This window comes from Physella acuta, unplaced genomic scaffold (assembly GCF_028476545.2).
Source record: "Physella acuta isolate Inbredline_101_S28 unplaced genomic scaffold, ASM2847654v3 ptg001064l, whole genome shotgun sequence".
Lineage (NCBI taxonomy): Eukaryota > Metazoa > Mollusca > Gastropoda > Physidae > Physella > Physella acuta.
Window position 1 is genome coordinate 34,078 of NW_026732581.1, and position 17,462 is coordinate 51,539.

Consider the following 17,462-nt stretch of genomic DNA (forward strand, 5'->3'; position numbering starts at 1 on the left):
GATCTTTAGGTCTTAAAGGGGAGCTTTACTTTTTTAAACAAGAGATTGACCATCTACAATATAATACATTTTAGGAGCTGAAAATCAGTCACCAGAGTAGATAAGAAGAGTTGTTTTTTTTGTCACTTCAGCATGTGAAGAGATACTATGCTAACTCCTTTGCTTAGCCACATTTAATAACCTAACTTTGATGATAAAGTATGCTGCAGAGCTGGGTAAATTTAGGATGTCTTATAGATTTTAGTCGTGTGACAAACTTAAGACTTAAAAGCTAGCATTTAAAAATAATAAGTGAGTTTTTAAATAAATGCTGATGAAGAGTTGTGTAAAATATGTTTAATTCATAACAAAATAGAAATTTATGTGTAGATGAAATGTAAAATGGTAATATTTTGTAAAATTATTTAGATTAAAACTATTTATCTTTGCAAGGAGCTATTATATTTCACCAATTTTTTAGTGTGGTAAATACATGTGTTTATATAAGATCATGCTGCATTGGTACAAATATGTCTCTCTGAAAAAAATATACAGAAAAATTTGTGTTTTATATCACTGATTTTTAAATTGATAAAAATCTGTGTTGAATTGCGTTACTGTAATTGAACAGGCCCCTAAATATGGAAAAATTAATAATAATTTAATGAGATAAAATCTGCATATACTTACTTTTATTCAAAAGTAAATTTGCAATTAGTAGATAAATCTATCATATATCAAGGGAGATAAGTAGCTTATGATTTACAATGAATGTTGGTGAAATCAGTCTGAACAAAAAAAAACAGACACAATAGTTTGGATGGAATGTTTAATATCACAGATTTTTAGTGGGATAAAAAGTTATCACAGATCCTTAGACTAGGAGATAAAGCTAACATTATAGAATCATTTTCAAACATGCAACAATTTTCAAAAACTAAAAAAGTATAAATGGTAATATTTTAAATTAACATCACAATATTTTACCCTGTTCTGTAATGGTAAATGTATGCCTTATGCTGGAACCTTATATCCACTTTTCATGACTCCATAAAAATATCAAAATATTTTTGAAATTACAAAAATAATATTTTGATTTAAAACTAGGCCTTTAATAAAAAAAAATGTTAACAAAATTTTTAGAACATTGTTCTATTAGTAACATAATTTCTGTGGGTAAATAAAAATTGAGCCTCGTGTGTATGGAAAAAGTTTTGTTAATTGAATAGCGTTACTTCTCAAGAGTTGGTTCATAATTAACTATGTAGACAATAATAACGAAATAGGAGCTTCATTACGAAATGAGAAAAGTAGTAGGCTTTCACATAGATGTAGAGGTAGGCTTTTATTTTTATATGATCAATTAGCAACCTCTCATTCCCTAAGATTATAACTTACGTATATCATTTTGTATTTATATTTTATAATTTGCAATACGAGTCCATTACTAAGGTTACATTACATTTATTAAAACTAAGTTAGCATAAAAAGTAAAACCAGAGTTTGTATCAGCTATAGCTTAAATAAGAAATACACTTGTTTAGCTTTTTGCTTTGACAGACTTTTGACAGAAAATAATTTGAACAAAAAGGTAAAAAGTCAGTTTTATCTTATGCTTTAAAACTATTCTAGAAGAGGCACTTCAGCAGTGAGCATTGCATAGCTTCATTAGCCCCTAGTTTCGTTTTCAAAATTTACTCTGAAAAGTTTAATAAATAATCAACTACACAAAAAGCATAGTTGCTTAAAAATTATATGCATGCTGAAGTTATTTCAAGTTATTTAATGCCAAAAGACAGTTCAAATGAGTTAAATTATACCATGTTAAGAAATCAACATAGAAATTTATAACGTTTTCACTATTTTCTTGAGCAGAAAATAAAAATATTCCTTAATTATGTATGTTTACAAATACATGTGAACCTTTTAAATGTGTTTTTTTGTTTTTCTGAAGATCAAACAAAATCCAACATATTTTGTTATCAAAAGACATAATAAAAATAACTTATACCTTGTTTTCATAATTTTTAAAATGGTCTATAATCATTGTTCTTTCTAAAATTATATAAAAAACTAGTACAACAAAAAATGTATTTATTATTTTATGTAACTCTAATTGTGCATTATTCAATATTTTTTTTTAGTTGTAAAAATTATTAAAATAAGTTTACATCAAAATTAAACAGTGTATTTTATAAAAAAAGTAGAATTGCTTAAAAAATCCTTGCATAAAAAAATCAGTAATTCTGATAAAATTATCACAGACTTGCTAAAAAAAACGTGTTTGATTGTAAAACATATTCAAAGAAAAAATACCTGAAGAATACAAAAAATGGTTTATAGAGTGTAGTGCAACTTATTATGAAATGTTTGAGGTTTTTTATAGGCCTGAGTTTTCAAGTCTAATTGTTAAAAAATAATTTTAAAATCTTAAAAAAAACTTTATTTTTTTATAACAATAATAATAAAACTTTAAAAATTGATTTATAAGAAAGATGTGATAAATTGGAACAATTTTATCTAGATACATACTTAAACATGAAGTGGTATATAAATTTCATTTAGCAACTGTTTCGGAAGACACTTTAGTCAAACTCTTTTCATCATGTTAAATACTTGCATGCTAACATTCACTGAGATCTGACAGAATAAACCACACTGTTTATACACAACATGACTATTGAGTTAGACCAATAAGTCCTTATGACATTAGCAGCATTCAGTAGTATGTAAAATAGATATTAGCTTTGGTGAAAGTATTTGTTTCTTTGTGTAATCAAAGTTCATACAAGAAATATTGTGCATGTAGTGTTACTCTTGCTTAAACACGTAGTTTAAAAAAAAACATAATTTTCCTGGTAATAAAACACTTATTTGTATTTAGATTTTAAATAGACAGTTATCATAGTTGTGAATAATTATTTAAAACAGTAAAAACAAATTTTAGCTTTGGTGAAAGTATTACTGTTCCTTTGTGTAATCAAAATTCATACATGAACTGCTACTCTTGTGTTGTAACAGTTTTAAAATAGTTATCTCCCTGCTAATAAATCATTTCTTTGCATTCAATTTTTCAATAGAGACAGTTAACATAGTTGTGAATAATTATTTAATACAGTAAAGCTATTATTTTTTAATGATAATCATGTTCGTCCTCCTCTCTTGTGGGTGACATTCGTCTGTCATCACTGTGTCGGGGGTTGCCTCTTGAAGCTGCCCGTGACCCTGCCCTGGATGGTCCATTGTGTCCAGACATAATATCAGGCAGTGAGCGCTGCTTGGGTGTTGCAAGTGCTAGTTTACGGTACCTCTGTTTCAGCTGGGAGGTTGGGATTGTAAAGGGAAAGTTATTCATATGGTTCAGTTAGTAAAGCCTGATTGATATAAACTCTTATAGTTTTAGGAAACTCTTTTTGCTAACACTTAATATTAATGTAGTCCATTGTTCAAATATTGTTCAAACCAATCTTTATTTGAATAGTATTTAAAATGTGTGAACTTCAAGGGTATGGGGGCTGAGTTGATTATTGACTACCAACACATAAAAAATATTTTTGCATTTTTTTTATATAGCCAATATTTTATTTGAAAAATCCATTTGTAAAAGTCAGATTTGTCTTATTGGCTGGGTGGTGTTAATATTGAATGAGTATATTTAAAACAGTTCATTTTAACAAGAAAAATTAGAGGGGGCATGGGTCTTATATGCCCAGTCATTTTATGTACCCTGACCTGTAAACACTTAAGAATGCATTTCTTTCTTTGGTGGAGGCCTACCGACAGTTCGGTTATTAGCTTTATATTTATAGTGGTCTAACTGCCCAATGGATCACTAGGTCTAAAGAGTATTCTTTACTTAACTCAGAGAACTTTGTATTCACTTATCATGAGCATTTTAAAAAGAGAATGACTTCCCATATTTAAGTTGCTCTCTAGAGTGGACACATACCTCCTGGTTTTCTCGCCACAGTTCATCTCTCTCACTGGCCAGCTTGTTCTTCTGTTTGTAGGACTCATCTATTGTAGACTCCATTTTCTGGTTTCTTGACTTGAGAAGACCCTAATGAAACAAAAATATTTAAATTTTTTGCTCTTTTAAATAATAATTTAACATTGTTGAGGTCTGAATTTTCTTGTTCTAGACTTAAGAAGACCCTGTTAACATTTTAATTTATTTACTTATGCTTTTTAAAATATAAATTGACTTCATTATTTTTGTAGGTCCTATATTGTATAGTGAAATCATACTGTGTATAAATATATTTTCTTAGAAATATTTATATTCAGCTAATTAATTGCCTGTAAATTAAGTCAATCGATTTTATTTGCTCAAAATTCATACATTAATCAGTTTATTAATTTTCGCTAAATTATTTAAGACAAAAACTGCTCTACTACAACTTAAGTCAGAGAAATAGCTGTCCAATTTCAGCTTCAATCAGAAAATCAACTATTTTGCTTAGGGCAAACTACTGATAGATTACAGCTACAGTTAAGAAATGGCCAATTATGTTTTTATTAAGTCAAGCGCTTGATCCACTATCAGCAGCTAAACTTACATTTCCTAATTAATTAAGACAGCCAATCAACTGACCTTCTCCTCATTAAGTCTCCTAGTTTGTGTCCTGAGCAGCGTGACCTCATCAGACAGGATCCTGATCTGGTGTACCATGTCCTTATCTGGGTCACGCAGGTGGAGGATCTCCTTGTGTTTCTGGTCCACCAGTACCTGCAGTCTGGCGTTTTCTGACTGAAGTCTGGCCAGGTCGTTGGACATCAGCTGGCTCTCATTGTCTTTGTCTTCCAGCTGTTGAATGGGTTATATAAAAATTGTACACAACATGACAGACTTCACTATAAAATATAACAGGCTCTCATTGTCTTTGTCTTCCAACTGTTGAATGAGTTAGATAAAAATAGTAACACTACATGACAGATTTCAATAGAAAATATAACAGGCTCTCATTGTCTTTGTCTTCCAACTGTTGAATAAGTTAGATAAAAATAGAAACACTAGATGACAGATTTCAATATAAAATTTAACAGGGTCTCATTATCTTTGTCTTCAAGCTGTTGATTTGTTTAGATAAAAATAGTAACACTAGATGATTACAATATAAAATATAACAGGTTCTCATTATCTTTGTCTTCCAACTGTTGAATGAGTTATATAAAAATAGTAACACTGCATGATAGACTTCAATATAAAATATAACAGGTTCTCATTATCTTTGTCTTTAAGCTGTTGAATAAGTGGAAAGTTATAGAGAAATGGTTCACAATAGAAATTGTAATACACACATGGATAATTATTCTGAGATGGTAAGTAAGCTTTTTAAGACATAGTGTTGATTAAACCCAACGTGGCCAACAGGTAGAGCACACTGAGTTCGAGTCTCCCAAGTATGCATGGAGTTTGGGATAGTAAAGGAGGCTGATCATAGTGCTGATCACATAGGCTGATCATAGTGCTGACCACATATTACCATCATATACTAGGGTTAATCAAGAAAACTCTTCTTTCTTCTATTCTAATGACTTGTTGTGCCTGAGAAGGGTGTTTGAATAGATTCATCTCTTTTTAAATGAGATTAATGTCAGCAACAAATCTGAGCTCTGTTTGATTTAGAAAAATGTTATTGGGTTCCATGATCAGTGTTTCTTCCAGGCATCTTTTCAGGGCCCCCGAAAATATCAAGTAGCCCCCCCCCCCCCCCTCTGGTGAAAAAAGTCTGGAAGAAACACTGTACATGATCTTAACAGTGTGCTGAAATTGTGATCAAACAGTTGACCTACCCGTTTCTTGAGCCTCATGTTCTCTTGCCGTGAGTCCTGGTAGCTCTTGTCCAGCCTGTCGTAGTCACCTTGCTGTTCTCTCACCTTGGCTATCAGACTTTGTTTATCATTTTCTGCCTCTTGGAGATCTCTGTTCAGTTTCCAGTTCTCTGAGTCTAACTCCTAACAAGACATTTAATGCATCTTTGATTACCTATACATTTTTTAATGAGAAATATACATTTTTTAAAACTTTGACACTGTTGCAATTAAGATTTTACTCAAAAATGTCTTTTAACTACAAGTAAGACTTTAACTAAGAAGAAATAGAAAAATCAAATATTAATATAATAATGTTAAGACCTTTTAAATTGCTGTTGGTAAATATGGAAAATGTAGGGGGTATTAATGCTTAATTGGTGTACTTAATTTGTACTTAATTGGTGCATTTTATGGGCATTTCAAATTCATAATTTTGTAAAATGTTGGTGGTGAGTTTCTATAATATCATTCACATATAAAATACTTTATTTTCTTTTTAGTAAGACCAATATGATCTAAAAATAAAATGAATATATAAAATGTGATTGCTAAAAGTTTTGATTTGGATAAAAAATTAAGTGCTGATTTTATATAATTAGTGCATAGTGTTAAATGACATGTGTGAGGTGATAAACTAACAAATGTAATTTATGCATTGATCATATAAAATGTGAAACTAATAGATTTAGATGGTGTGAAATGAATAGATTTACTGTGGATTTTAGAAGATGTGAAACTAATAGATTTAGTGTAGATCATATAGAAGATGTGAAACTAATAGATTTAGTGTAGATCATAGAATATGTGAAATGAATAGATTTACTGTGGATCTTAGAAGATGTGAAACTAATAGATTTAGTGCAGATCATATAGAAGATGTGAAACTAATAGATTTAGTGTAGATCATAGAATATGTGAAATGAATAGATTTACTGTGGATCTTAGAAGATGTGAAACTAATAGATTTAGTGCAGATCATATAGAAGATGTGAAACTAATAGATTTACTGTGGATCTTAGAAGATGTGAAACTAATAGATTTAGTGTAGATCATAGATGTGAAACTAATAGATTTAGTGTAGATCATGGATGTGAAACTAATAGATTTAGTGTAGATCATAGAAGATGTGAAACTAATAGATTTAGTGTAGATCATAGAAGATGTGAAGCTAATAGATTTAGTGTAGATCATAGAAGATGTGAAACTAATAGATTTAGTGTAGATCATAGAAGATGTGAAACTAATAGATTTAGTGTAGATCATAGAAGATGTGAAACTAATAGATTTAGTGTAGATCATAGAAGATGTGAAGCTAATAGATTTAGTGTAGATCATAGAAGATGTGAAACTAATAGATTTAGTATAGATCATAGATATGAAACTAATAGATTTAGTGTAGATCATAGAAGATGTGAAACTAATAGATTTAGTGTAGATCATAGAAGATGTGAAACTAATAGATTTAGTGTAGATCATAGAAATTGTGAAACTAATAGATTTAGTGTAGATCATAGAAGATGTGAAACTAATAGATTTAGTGTAGATCATAGAAGATGTGAAGCTAATAGATTTAGTGTAGATCATAGAAGATGTGAAGCTAATAGATTTAGTGTAGATCATAGAAGATGTGAAGCTAATAGATTTAGTGTAGATCATGGATCTGAAACTAATAGATTTAGTGTAGATCATAGATATGAAACTAATAGATTTAGTGTAGATCATAGAAGATGTGAAGCTAATAGATTTAGTGTAGATCATAGAAGATGTGAAGCTAATAGATTTAGTGTAGATCATAGAAGATGTGAAACTAATAGATTTAGTGTAGATCATAGAAGATGTGAAACTAATAGATTTAGTGTAGATCATAGAAGATGTGAAGCTAATAGATTTAGTGTAGATCATAGAAGATGTGAAACTAATAGATTTAGTATAGATCATAGATATGAAACTAATAGATTTAGTGTAGATCATAGAAGATGTGAAACTAATAGATTTAGTGTAGATCATAGAAGATGTGAAACTAATAGATTTAGTGTAGATCATAGAAATTGTGAAACTAATAGATTTAGTGTAGATCATAGAAGATGTGAAACTAATAGATTTAGTGTAGATCATAGAAGATGTGAAGCTAATAGATTTAGTGTAGATCATAGAAGATGTGAAGCTAATAGATTTAGTGTAGATCATAGAAGATGTGAAGCTAATAGATTTAGTGTAGATCATGGATCTGAAACTAATAGATTTAGTGTAGATCATAGATATGAAACTAATAGATTTAGTGTAGATCATAGAAGATGTGAAGCTAATAGATTTAGTGTAGATCATAGAAGATGTGAAGCTAATAGATTTAGTGTAGATCATAGAAGATGTGAAGCTGATAGATTTAGTGTAGATCATAGAAGATGTGAAACAAATAGATTTAGTGTAGATCATAGATGTGAAACTAATAGATTTAGTGTAGATCATGGATGTGAAACTAATAGATTTAGTGTAGATCATAGAAGATGTGAAACTAATAGATTTAGTGTAGATCATAGAAGATGTGAAGCTAATAGATTTAGTGTAGATCATAGAAGATGTGAAACTAATAGATTTAGTGTAGATCATAGAAGATGTGAAACTAATAGATTTAGTGTAGATCATAGAAGATGTGAAACTAATAGATTTAGTGTAGATCATAGAAGATGTGAAGCTAATAGATTTAGTGTAGATCATAGAAGATGTGAAACTAATAGATTTAGTGTAGATCATAGCAGATGTGAAACTAATAGATTTAGTGTAGATCATAGAAGATGTGAAACTAATAGATTTAGTGTAGATCATAGAAGATGTGAAACTAATAGATTTACTGTGGATCTTAGAAGATGTGAAACTAATAGATTTAGTGTAGATCATAGATGTGAAACTAATAGATTTAGTGTAGATCATGGATGTGAAACTAATAGATTTAGTGTAGATCATAGAAGATGTGAAACTAATAGATTTAGTGTAGATCATAGAAATTGTGAAACTAATAGATTTAGTGTAGATCATAGAAGATGTGAAACTAATAGATTTAGTGTAGATCATAGAAGATGTGAAGCTAATAGATTTAGTGTAGATCATAGAAGATGTGAAACTAATAGATTTAGTGTAGATCATAGAAGATGTGAAACTAATAGATTTAGTGTAGATCATAGAAGATGTGAAACTAATAGATTTAGTGTAGATCATAGAAGATGTGAAACTAATAGATTTAGTGTAGATCATAGAAGATATGAAACTAATAGATTTAGTGTAGATCATAGAAGATGTGAAACTAATAGATTTAGTGTAGATCATAGAAGATGTGAAACTAATAGATTTAGTGTAGATCATAGAAGATGTGAAACTAATAGATTTAGTGTAGATCATAGAAGATGTGAAGCTAATAGATTTAGTGTAGATCATAGAAGATGTGAAACTAATAGATTTAGTATACATCATAGATATGAAACTAATAGATTTAGTGTAGATCATAGAAGATGTGAAACTAATAGATTTAGTGTAGATCATAGAAGATGTGAAACTAATAGATTTAGTGTAGATCATAGAAGATGTGAAGCTAATAGATTTAGTGTAGATCATAGAAGATGTGAAGCTAATAGATTTAGTGTAGATCATAGAAGATGTGAAGCTAATAGATTTAGTGTAGATCATGGATCTGAAACTAATAGATTTAGTGTAGATCATAGATATGAAACTAATAGATTTAGTGTAGATCATAGAAGATGTGAAGCTAATAGATTTAGTGTAGATCATAGAAGATGTGAAGCTAATAGATTTAGTGTAGATCATAGAAGATGTGAAACTAATAGATTTAGTGTAGATCATAGAAGATGTGAAACTAATAGATTTAGTGTAGATCATAGAAGATGTGAAGCTAATAGATTTAGTGTAGATCATAGAAGATGTGAAACTAATATATTTAGTATAGATCATAGATATGAAACTAATAGATTTAGTGTAGATCATAGAAGATGTGAAACTAATAGATTTAGTGTAGATCATAGAAGATGTGAAACTAATAGATTTAGTGTAGATCATAGAAATTGTGAAACTAATAGATTTAGTGTAGATCATAGAAGATGTGAAACTAATAGATTTAGTGTAGATCATAGAAGATGTGAAGCTAATAGATTTAGTGTAGATCATAGAAGATGTGAAGCTAATAGATTTAGTGTAGATCATAGAAGATGTGAAGCTAATAGATTTAGTGTAGATCATGGATCTGAAACTAATAGATTTAGTGTAGATCATAGATATGAAACTAATAGATTTAGTGTAGATCATAGAAGATGTGAAGCTAATAGATTTAGTGTAGATCATAGAAGATGTGAAGCTAATAGATTTAGTGTAGATCATAGAAGATGTGAAGCTAATAGATTTAGTGTAGATCATAGAAGATGTGAAACAAATAGATTTAGTGTAGATCATAGATGTGAAACTAATAGATTTAGTGTAGATCATGGATGTGAAACTAATAGATTTAGTGTAGATCATAGAAGATGTGAAACTAATAGATTTAGTGTAGATCATAGAAGATGTGAAGCTAATAGATTTAGTGTAGATCATAGAAGATGTGAAACTAATAGATTTAGTGTAGATCATAGAAGATGTGAAACTAATAGATTTAGTGTAGATCATAGAAGATGTGAAACTAATAGATTTAGTGTAGATCATAGAAGATGTGAAGCTAATAGATTTAGTGTAGATCATAGAAGATGTGAAACTAATAGATTTAGTGTAGATCATAGCAGATGTGAAACTAATAGATTTAGTGTAGATCATAGAAGATGTGAAACTAATAGATTTAGTGTAGATCATAGAAGATGTGAAACTAATAGATTTAGTGTAGATCATAGAAGATGTGAAGCTAATAGATTTAGTGTAGATCATGGATGTGAAACTAATAGATTTAGTGTAGAGCTTCGAGCTTATAAGATTTAAAAACAAAACAAAAAACAACCAAACAACTACTTAATCTTTACAATGTACATGCCTACCTTCTTCTATATCGTAGAAGGCATAAAATAAAAATGAGTAGACCTACTGCTTTAATGTCATTTCTTTAAAGTTATCTAAAATTTGTAAACATTATCAAAGACATTGGTTATATTTAGAACCAAAACAAAACCATACCTGCAATCTTCTATGGTTCTTTTCCTTATCATCCTCGACATCATCGTTCTCTCTCTGTGCTTGCCTAAGCTTCTCCTGTAAAATTTCCTTGTCCGTCTTCTGTTTTTCTATGCCGTCTTTGATCGCCATTACCATAGATCTAAGGATGAATTTAATGCAAACAGAGATGTCACAATGTATGAGTATGGCTGATTGTATTGTAACCTATTTTATGTTCTCTTGTGATGTTGACAATCAGTTTTGGCATGATGATAAAGATTACTATTGGTATTATTCTCATCAACGGTTATAATATGTATTGGAGTAGGGAGCGTTAGGAGGCGGGGGTGTGATGGCGAAATGACATTTTCTTACATTGATCCCATGCTACATATTGTTCTCATTATCATAGGCTATATTGCCGATGGACGTCTCTGTACTGGCCTCTTATAAAAACTTCACGAGCAGTCAATATGGATCTAGTGTTTAGATACAGATGGTAACGGCCTTGCTTAGCGGAAGAGTGCTAGAATCCTGGTTCATGTCAGTAGAATGGCTCTGAGTCCATCCAGCTCTGATAGGTACCTAACTCACGTTAGGGAAAGTTAAGGCGTTTGGGCAAACTGCTGACTACACTATCCCTTTGTTAGCCTAGGTTACAGAAACAGTTGAACTCTACTTCACTTGCCTCTTCAGGTTCGAAAAGGTAGCTTTATATAGATCCTCTCCAACGCTACTTTATGTCCTATTATCTATTATCAATGTCGCTGCTTCTACAGTAGAGAGCGCTGCCATGAGACAGCACGTATATTCACTTCACAACACTTACACGTTTGTTTTGTATGATTAATCCACGTCGGAAAATCTTCATTGTCCCCTTAACAACGACCGTTTGGAATATGCGATATTCACTTTATGCGCTTAACACCACGTGCAGGGGTGCATTTGTCTCACTGATAGTCGCGAGGTAGGTCTAGCACTCAATAGCATATCCAATATGTGCTTAGGGGGGGGGGTCATGGTTTAAATGTGTGATTGTTATACAAATATATAACAATATTTTGGGGTCGGCGTGGTCGGGTTGGTAAAGCTCATGGCTGCTAAATGAAAAAATCTCGAGTTCGAACCCCCGGCAGATTAGGTTCGATAGGAGTAAAAAAAACTCCAAAATCAAACAACTGCTGCCTTGTAGTTATTCTTGGTTGGACAAAGACTATGGAAGCAAATCCAGAAAGTAAAGCAGTCTGAAATCGGGGTCAACGGCCTATTTGTGCAAAGCCGGTTGACATTGTGGTGGAGGAAGTCCGTTTCAACATTATAAATTAGAACACGAAGTTAAACACACAACAATTTGGTATTCTTAAAATAGTTATACCTTGTTAACTCCGGTCACTCGTGACTCACCTGTCAGGTAGCTCCTCCCTTGGTGTAGCGGCACCCAAGTTTTTGTTCCTTCTTGTAGACTTGAGAGGGTCGTCCACGCTATTCTTGCAGATTTCTATCTCCTCGTGGACTTGACCTTTATGGGGAAAACAATACTCTTCAACTCATGTACATTTGTGTTACCTTTTTACATAGCCTACGCGTGGGGAGGTGATATACTATCATTTGTGTTTAATGTGTTCCTTCTCCGGACTTTAAATTTACACCTCTACTTGAATGTTAACTTTAACACCTCTACATGAATGTTAACCAAACATCTCTACTAGAATGTTAACTTCACATCTCCACTTGAATATTAACTTCACACCTCTACTTGAATGTTAACTTTACACCTCTACATGAATTTTAACTTCACACCTCCACATGAATGTTAATTTAACACCTCTACATGAATGTTAACTTCACACCTCTACTTGAATGTTAAATGTACACCTCTACATGAATGTTAACTTCACATCTCTACATGAATGTTAACTTCACACCTCTACATGAATGTTAACTTCACACCTCCACATGAATGTTAACTTCACACCTCTACATGAATGTTAACTTCACATCCTTACATGAATGTTAACTTCACATCTCTACTTGAATGTTAACTTCACACCTCGACATGAATATTAACTTCACACCTCGACATGAATATTAACTTCACACCTCGACATGAATGTTAACTTCACACCTCTACTTGCATGTTAACTTCACACTTCTACATGAATGTTAACTTCACACCTCTACTTGCATGTTAACTTCACACTTCTACATGAATGTTAACTTCACACCTCTACATGAATGTTAACTTCACACCTCCACATGAATGTTAACTTCACACCTCTACATGAATGTTAACTTCACATCCTTACATGAATGTTAACTTCACATCTCTACTTGAATGTTAACTTCACACCTCGACATGAATATTAACTTCACACCTCGACATGAATATTAACTTCACACCTCGACATGAATGTTAACTTCACACCTCTACTTGCATGTTAACTTCACACTTCTACATGAATGTTAACTTCACACCTCTACTTGCATGTTAACTTCACACTTCTACATGAATGTTAACTTCACACCTCTACATGAATGTTAACTTCACACCTCTACTTGAATGTTAAATGTACACCTCTACATGAATGTTAACTTCACATCTCTACATGAATGTTAACTTCACACCTCTACATGAATGTTAACTTCACACCTCCACATGAATGTTAACTTCACACCTCTACATGAATGTTAACTTCACATCCTTACATGAATGTTAACTTCACATCTCTACTTGAATGTTAACTTCACACCTCGACATGAATATTAACTTCACACCTCGACATGAATATTAACTTCACACCTCGACATGAATGTTAACTTCACACCTCTACTTGCATGTTAACTTCACACTTCTACATGAATGTTAACTTCACACCTCTACTTGCATGTTAACTTCACACTTCTACATGAATGTTAACTTCACACCTCTACATGAATGTTAACTTCACACCTCTACTTGAATGTTAACTTTACACCTCTACATGAATGTTAACTTCACACCTCTACATGAATGTTACTTTAACACCTCTACTTGAATGTTAACTTTACACCTCTACATGAATGTTAACTTCACACCTCTACCTGAATATTAAATGTACACCTCTACATGAATGTTACCTTCACATCTCTACTTAAATGTTAAATGTACACCTCTACATGACTGTTAACTTCACACCTCCACATGAATACCACCCATAAACAAGCTAGGCTTAACCTGTTCTTCTCTCTTTCTTTTCTTATAGGCCGACTAAATATAACCCTCAATAAAACCCTAGAACTTATGTTCCACTTTCTATTGTTGGAGGAAACTTGATCTTTTAGTATAGAATTTAGCATTCTGTCGTTTAGTTTTTGATTTAGTACGACGCATCTAAGTTTGTATTATAAGTGGGGAATTTCTTTCCTCTTATTTAAATTAAAATATAAAATATCAAGAAATATAGTTTATATAAAAACTAACACCCGTTCATTTAGTACGACGCATCTGATTTTGTAATATGAGTCGTGAATTTCTTTCCTCGTTTAAATTAAAATATAAACAATGAAACATTTTTTTATTAAAAAAAACAACAACTAACACCCATCAATTTATTACGACGTAAAAAAAACCCAACAAAATATAATTGTTTTAGAAAATTGGGGCGTAGCTTGGGTGAGTATAGGAGATATCATATCGTCAATTACCTCCCTCCCCCCTCCCCCCCAGCATTCCCAGCATTCCCCAGGCATTCCTCTAATTTAATCCCCCCCCCTCCGGGCTGGTGGTGGTGGGGGGGGGGGTGGGGGTAATTGACGGGGTTTGGGCTATATCTTGCACCCACATAGGAATAAGCCTGCGAAACTTTTCAATGACACCACTAGCAGAGAATCTCGGCCCACAGCAAACACAGCTGGGTTGTTTAAACTGACAGCAGAATTTTATTGTAGGAGCACGTCTGTGCTTTTTTTTTTAAAATTTATACATTGGTTATTTTTTTTTTAAGAAAAAGAAAATCAATGTCTTCCGTGCGGTTTTGGAGTAATTGATTGATTAGCCTGTTTTTAATGGCAAGTCTTATCGGGGGTGGGCTTTGTACTCCAGTAGAGTGATTGTATCTTGATAAACACGCCAGAGGGGTGTTGTCGTGACGGCATTCTAGGCTTGACATACAAACATAAAAATGCTGGAACGGCATATGGAGTGACGTTTAAAAACCCAGGTTATTTTTTTTAGCACCGGTATCATACCATTCCACTCTTCTAAAAAAATAGGTTGTAAGTTTGCTAGCACTAACTTTATTCTCAACCCAAATCCTAAATTAACCATAAGCCTAGCCAAAACACCCAGGATTGATGTTTGCATTTTTTTTCAAGGGGAGGTCACTTAGTCTTATTTGGAAATTTTAGTCCGCCCCCCCCCTCCACCCAGAGAAAAAAGTCTGGAAGAAACACTGTAAGTGTGACTATTAGATGGTGGTCACGCAACCTTATCTTTAAAAGGGGGGGGGGAATAGGTGAGGTGGGTGTAGTTTGGGGGGGGAGGGATGGGGTTCATGGCTTACAATATAATTCTCATATCTTTTGTAAGAGTCAATTTCTCTCCTCACCAGTTAGGATAAAAATGTCTTCCTTACCTAACCGAAGCAAGACGAGGTTCGACAAATGCGCGGCGTCGCTCGGCCGCTGGGCGTTGCTGAGGTCCGTGGTGTTGGGCCTGTTGTACAGGATGGGGTCCAGGTGCTTGTGCACGGCCTCGGTCAGGTTGGCCATCACCTGGGGCGACTGGGACTGACCAGGGTCCATGACGTCGTCCCTGACGGCCTGGGTGATCTTGGCGGACAGAGGCACGACCTTGGTCTCGGCGATGCCATTGTCCCTGAGCTGTGTGGCTATCTTGTCTTGGAGGACGTCGTCCAGCTCTGAAAGAGTGAGTTTCATAACGTTAGGCACAGTCGGATTATCATTGATAGAACTGTATGTGATTAATCATGATATAGTGGGGCGGAGTGGTCTATTGGTAGAGCGTTCGGTTATTCACCCGAACGTCACGAGTTCGGATCTCGGTCCGGACCCGATGCTGTGATACGTCCCTGAGTCCACACAATTCTGATGGGTAACTGATTAACGTTGGGGAAGGTAAAGGGAGTTTGGCATAGTGCTGACCACACTATCCCTTCATATGCCGAGGTAAAAAAATGTGAACTCTACTTCATCTGCCCTAAGGATCTTGTCGTCTGAAAAGGGAGATCTACTTTTTAAAAAAAAATCATGATATATCATAGCTTTAGTATCCGTCGAATTATCAACACTAGCAATATACTAGATAAATCATGACATTTAGATAAAGAATAATCTTTATTGCATTGCATCATGATACTTATTAGTGGTCCATACATGACTTGACACTCCCTTTGTCGGACATTGAGTGAAGATTGTGATCAGGAAGAGAGGTGTGATTTCTAGCATTTGCACAAATACTCATTGGAGCTGAATTTTAGCCATTGTTTCTAACTTTAAAGGAATTATTTTGTAAATTGTAAAACTGATTAACATTGACCGAGTTCAGCTAGTATTATAGTATATACAAATTTGGGCTAGGGTGAAGGTAGGCTGAAGTGTGACATCTTTATAATTTCTCGTGACATCATTTATTGATGACCCTTAAGTTATTTCCCTTCTTATAATATATAGCTTAGCAATACCCAGATATTCATGCAACGAGAAAAAAATAATGACTTTATCCCTTAGCTTTACGACGGTTTATATGTCTAGTGTTAGGGTTATAATTAGTTGGTAACAACGAATATGATAATCCACACACACTTTTTGAAAACTGTATTTTTAAACATTTGACTAGTAATGTTTTTGTATGTGCCTAGTAGAGGATTAGTATAGGCGTCAAGAGGCAAGGGCAAACGATGTATTGCATAGCTTAAAACGCACTAATCTTTTTAATGCAGAAGCACAGTAGGAAGTGATAGTAAAAGAAACAAAACAAACAACAATAAAAAAAACAGCAACAAACAAAATACGTTAAATAAAAACGGAAAACATCAGAGAGATAAACACATTCACTAAATTATATATTCAGTGGAGTCTTAACTAACTTTTGTGATACTTTATTTAGTCTTATTGTGAACTTTTTGTCTTCATTGTGTTCTCCGGTCATTTTACCGTCATCTTTTTAATGTTTCACGCTAATGTTTATCATATTATTACTGATCAATTTTTTTCAGTCATCAGTATAGTTAGTATGTTTCCAATACAATAGTTAAATCATATATTTTAAAATATACAGATAGAAATTACTCAAACTCTATTATACAAAGCATAACCTCGTGAGACGGATCATAGATACTATGCTTCCATAGTACTCGGCTAGAGTATAGTTAGTATGTTAGTATGTTTCCAATACAATAGTTAAATCATATATTTTAAAATATACAGATAGAAATTACTCAAACTCTATTATACAAAGCAAAACCTTGTGAAACGGATCATAGATACTATGCTTCTATAGTACCTAAGCTAGAGACCCGCAGAAGTAG

General features: G+C 32.7%; 1 protein-coding gene across 1 annotated transcript in view; it reads right to left on the reverse strand.

The window, feature by feature from the left end:
• Positions 1-2,574: 2,574 nt before the first annotated feature.
• LOC131955383 (golgin subfamily A member 6-like protein 22) overlaps positions 2,575-17,462 on the reverse strand; it is a 39,287-nt gene continuing 24,399 nt past the window's right edge. The window contains exons 9-15 of the mRNA XM_059319505.1: positions 15,549-15,833; positions 12,340-12,454; positions 10,957-11,095; positions 5,776-5,937; positions 4,574-4,786; positions 3,929-4,039; positions 2,575-3,298 (exon numbers count right to left, since the gene is read on the reverse strand). Coding sequence (XP_059175488.1) covers positions 3,113-3,298; positions 3,929-4,039; positions 4,574-4,786; positions 5,776-5,937; positions 10,957-11,095; positions 12,340-12,454; positions 15,549-15,833 — 1,211 coding nt within the window. The 3' untranslated portion in view covers positions 2,575-3,112. The remainder of the gene's footprint in view (positions 3,299-3,928; positions 4,040-4,573; positions 4,787-5,775; positions 5,938-10,956; positions 11,096-12,339; positions 12,455-15,548; positions 15,834-17,462) is intronic.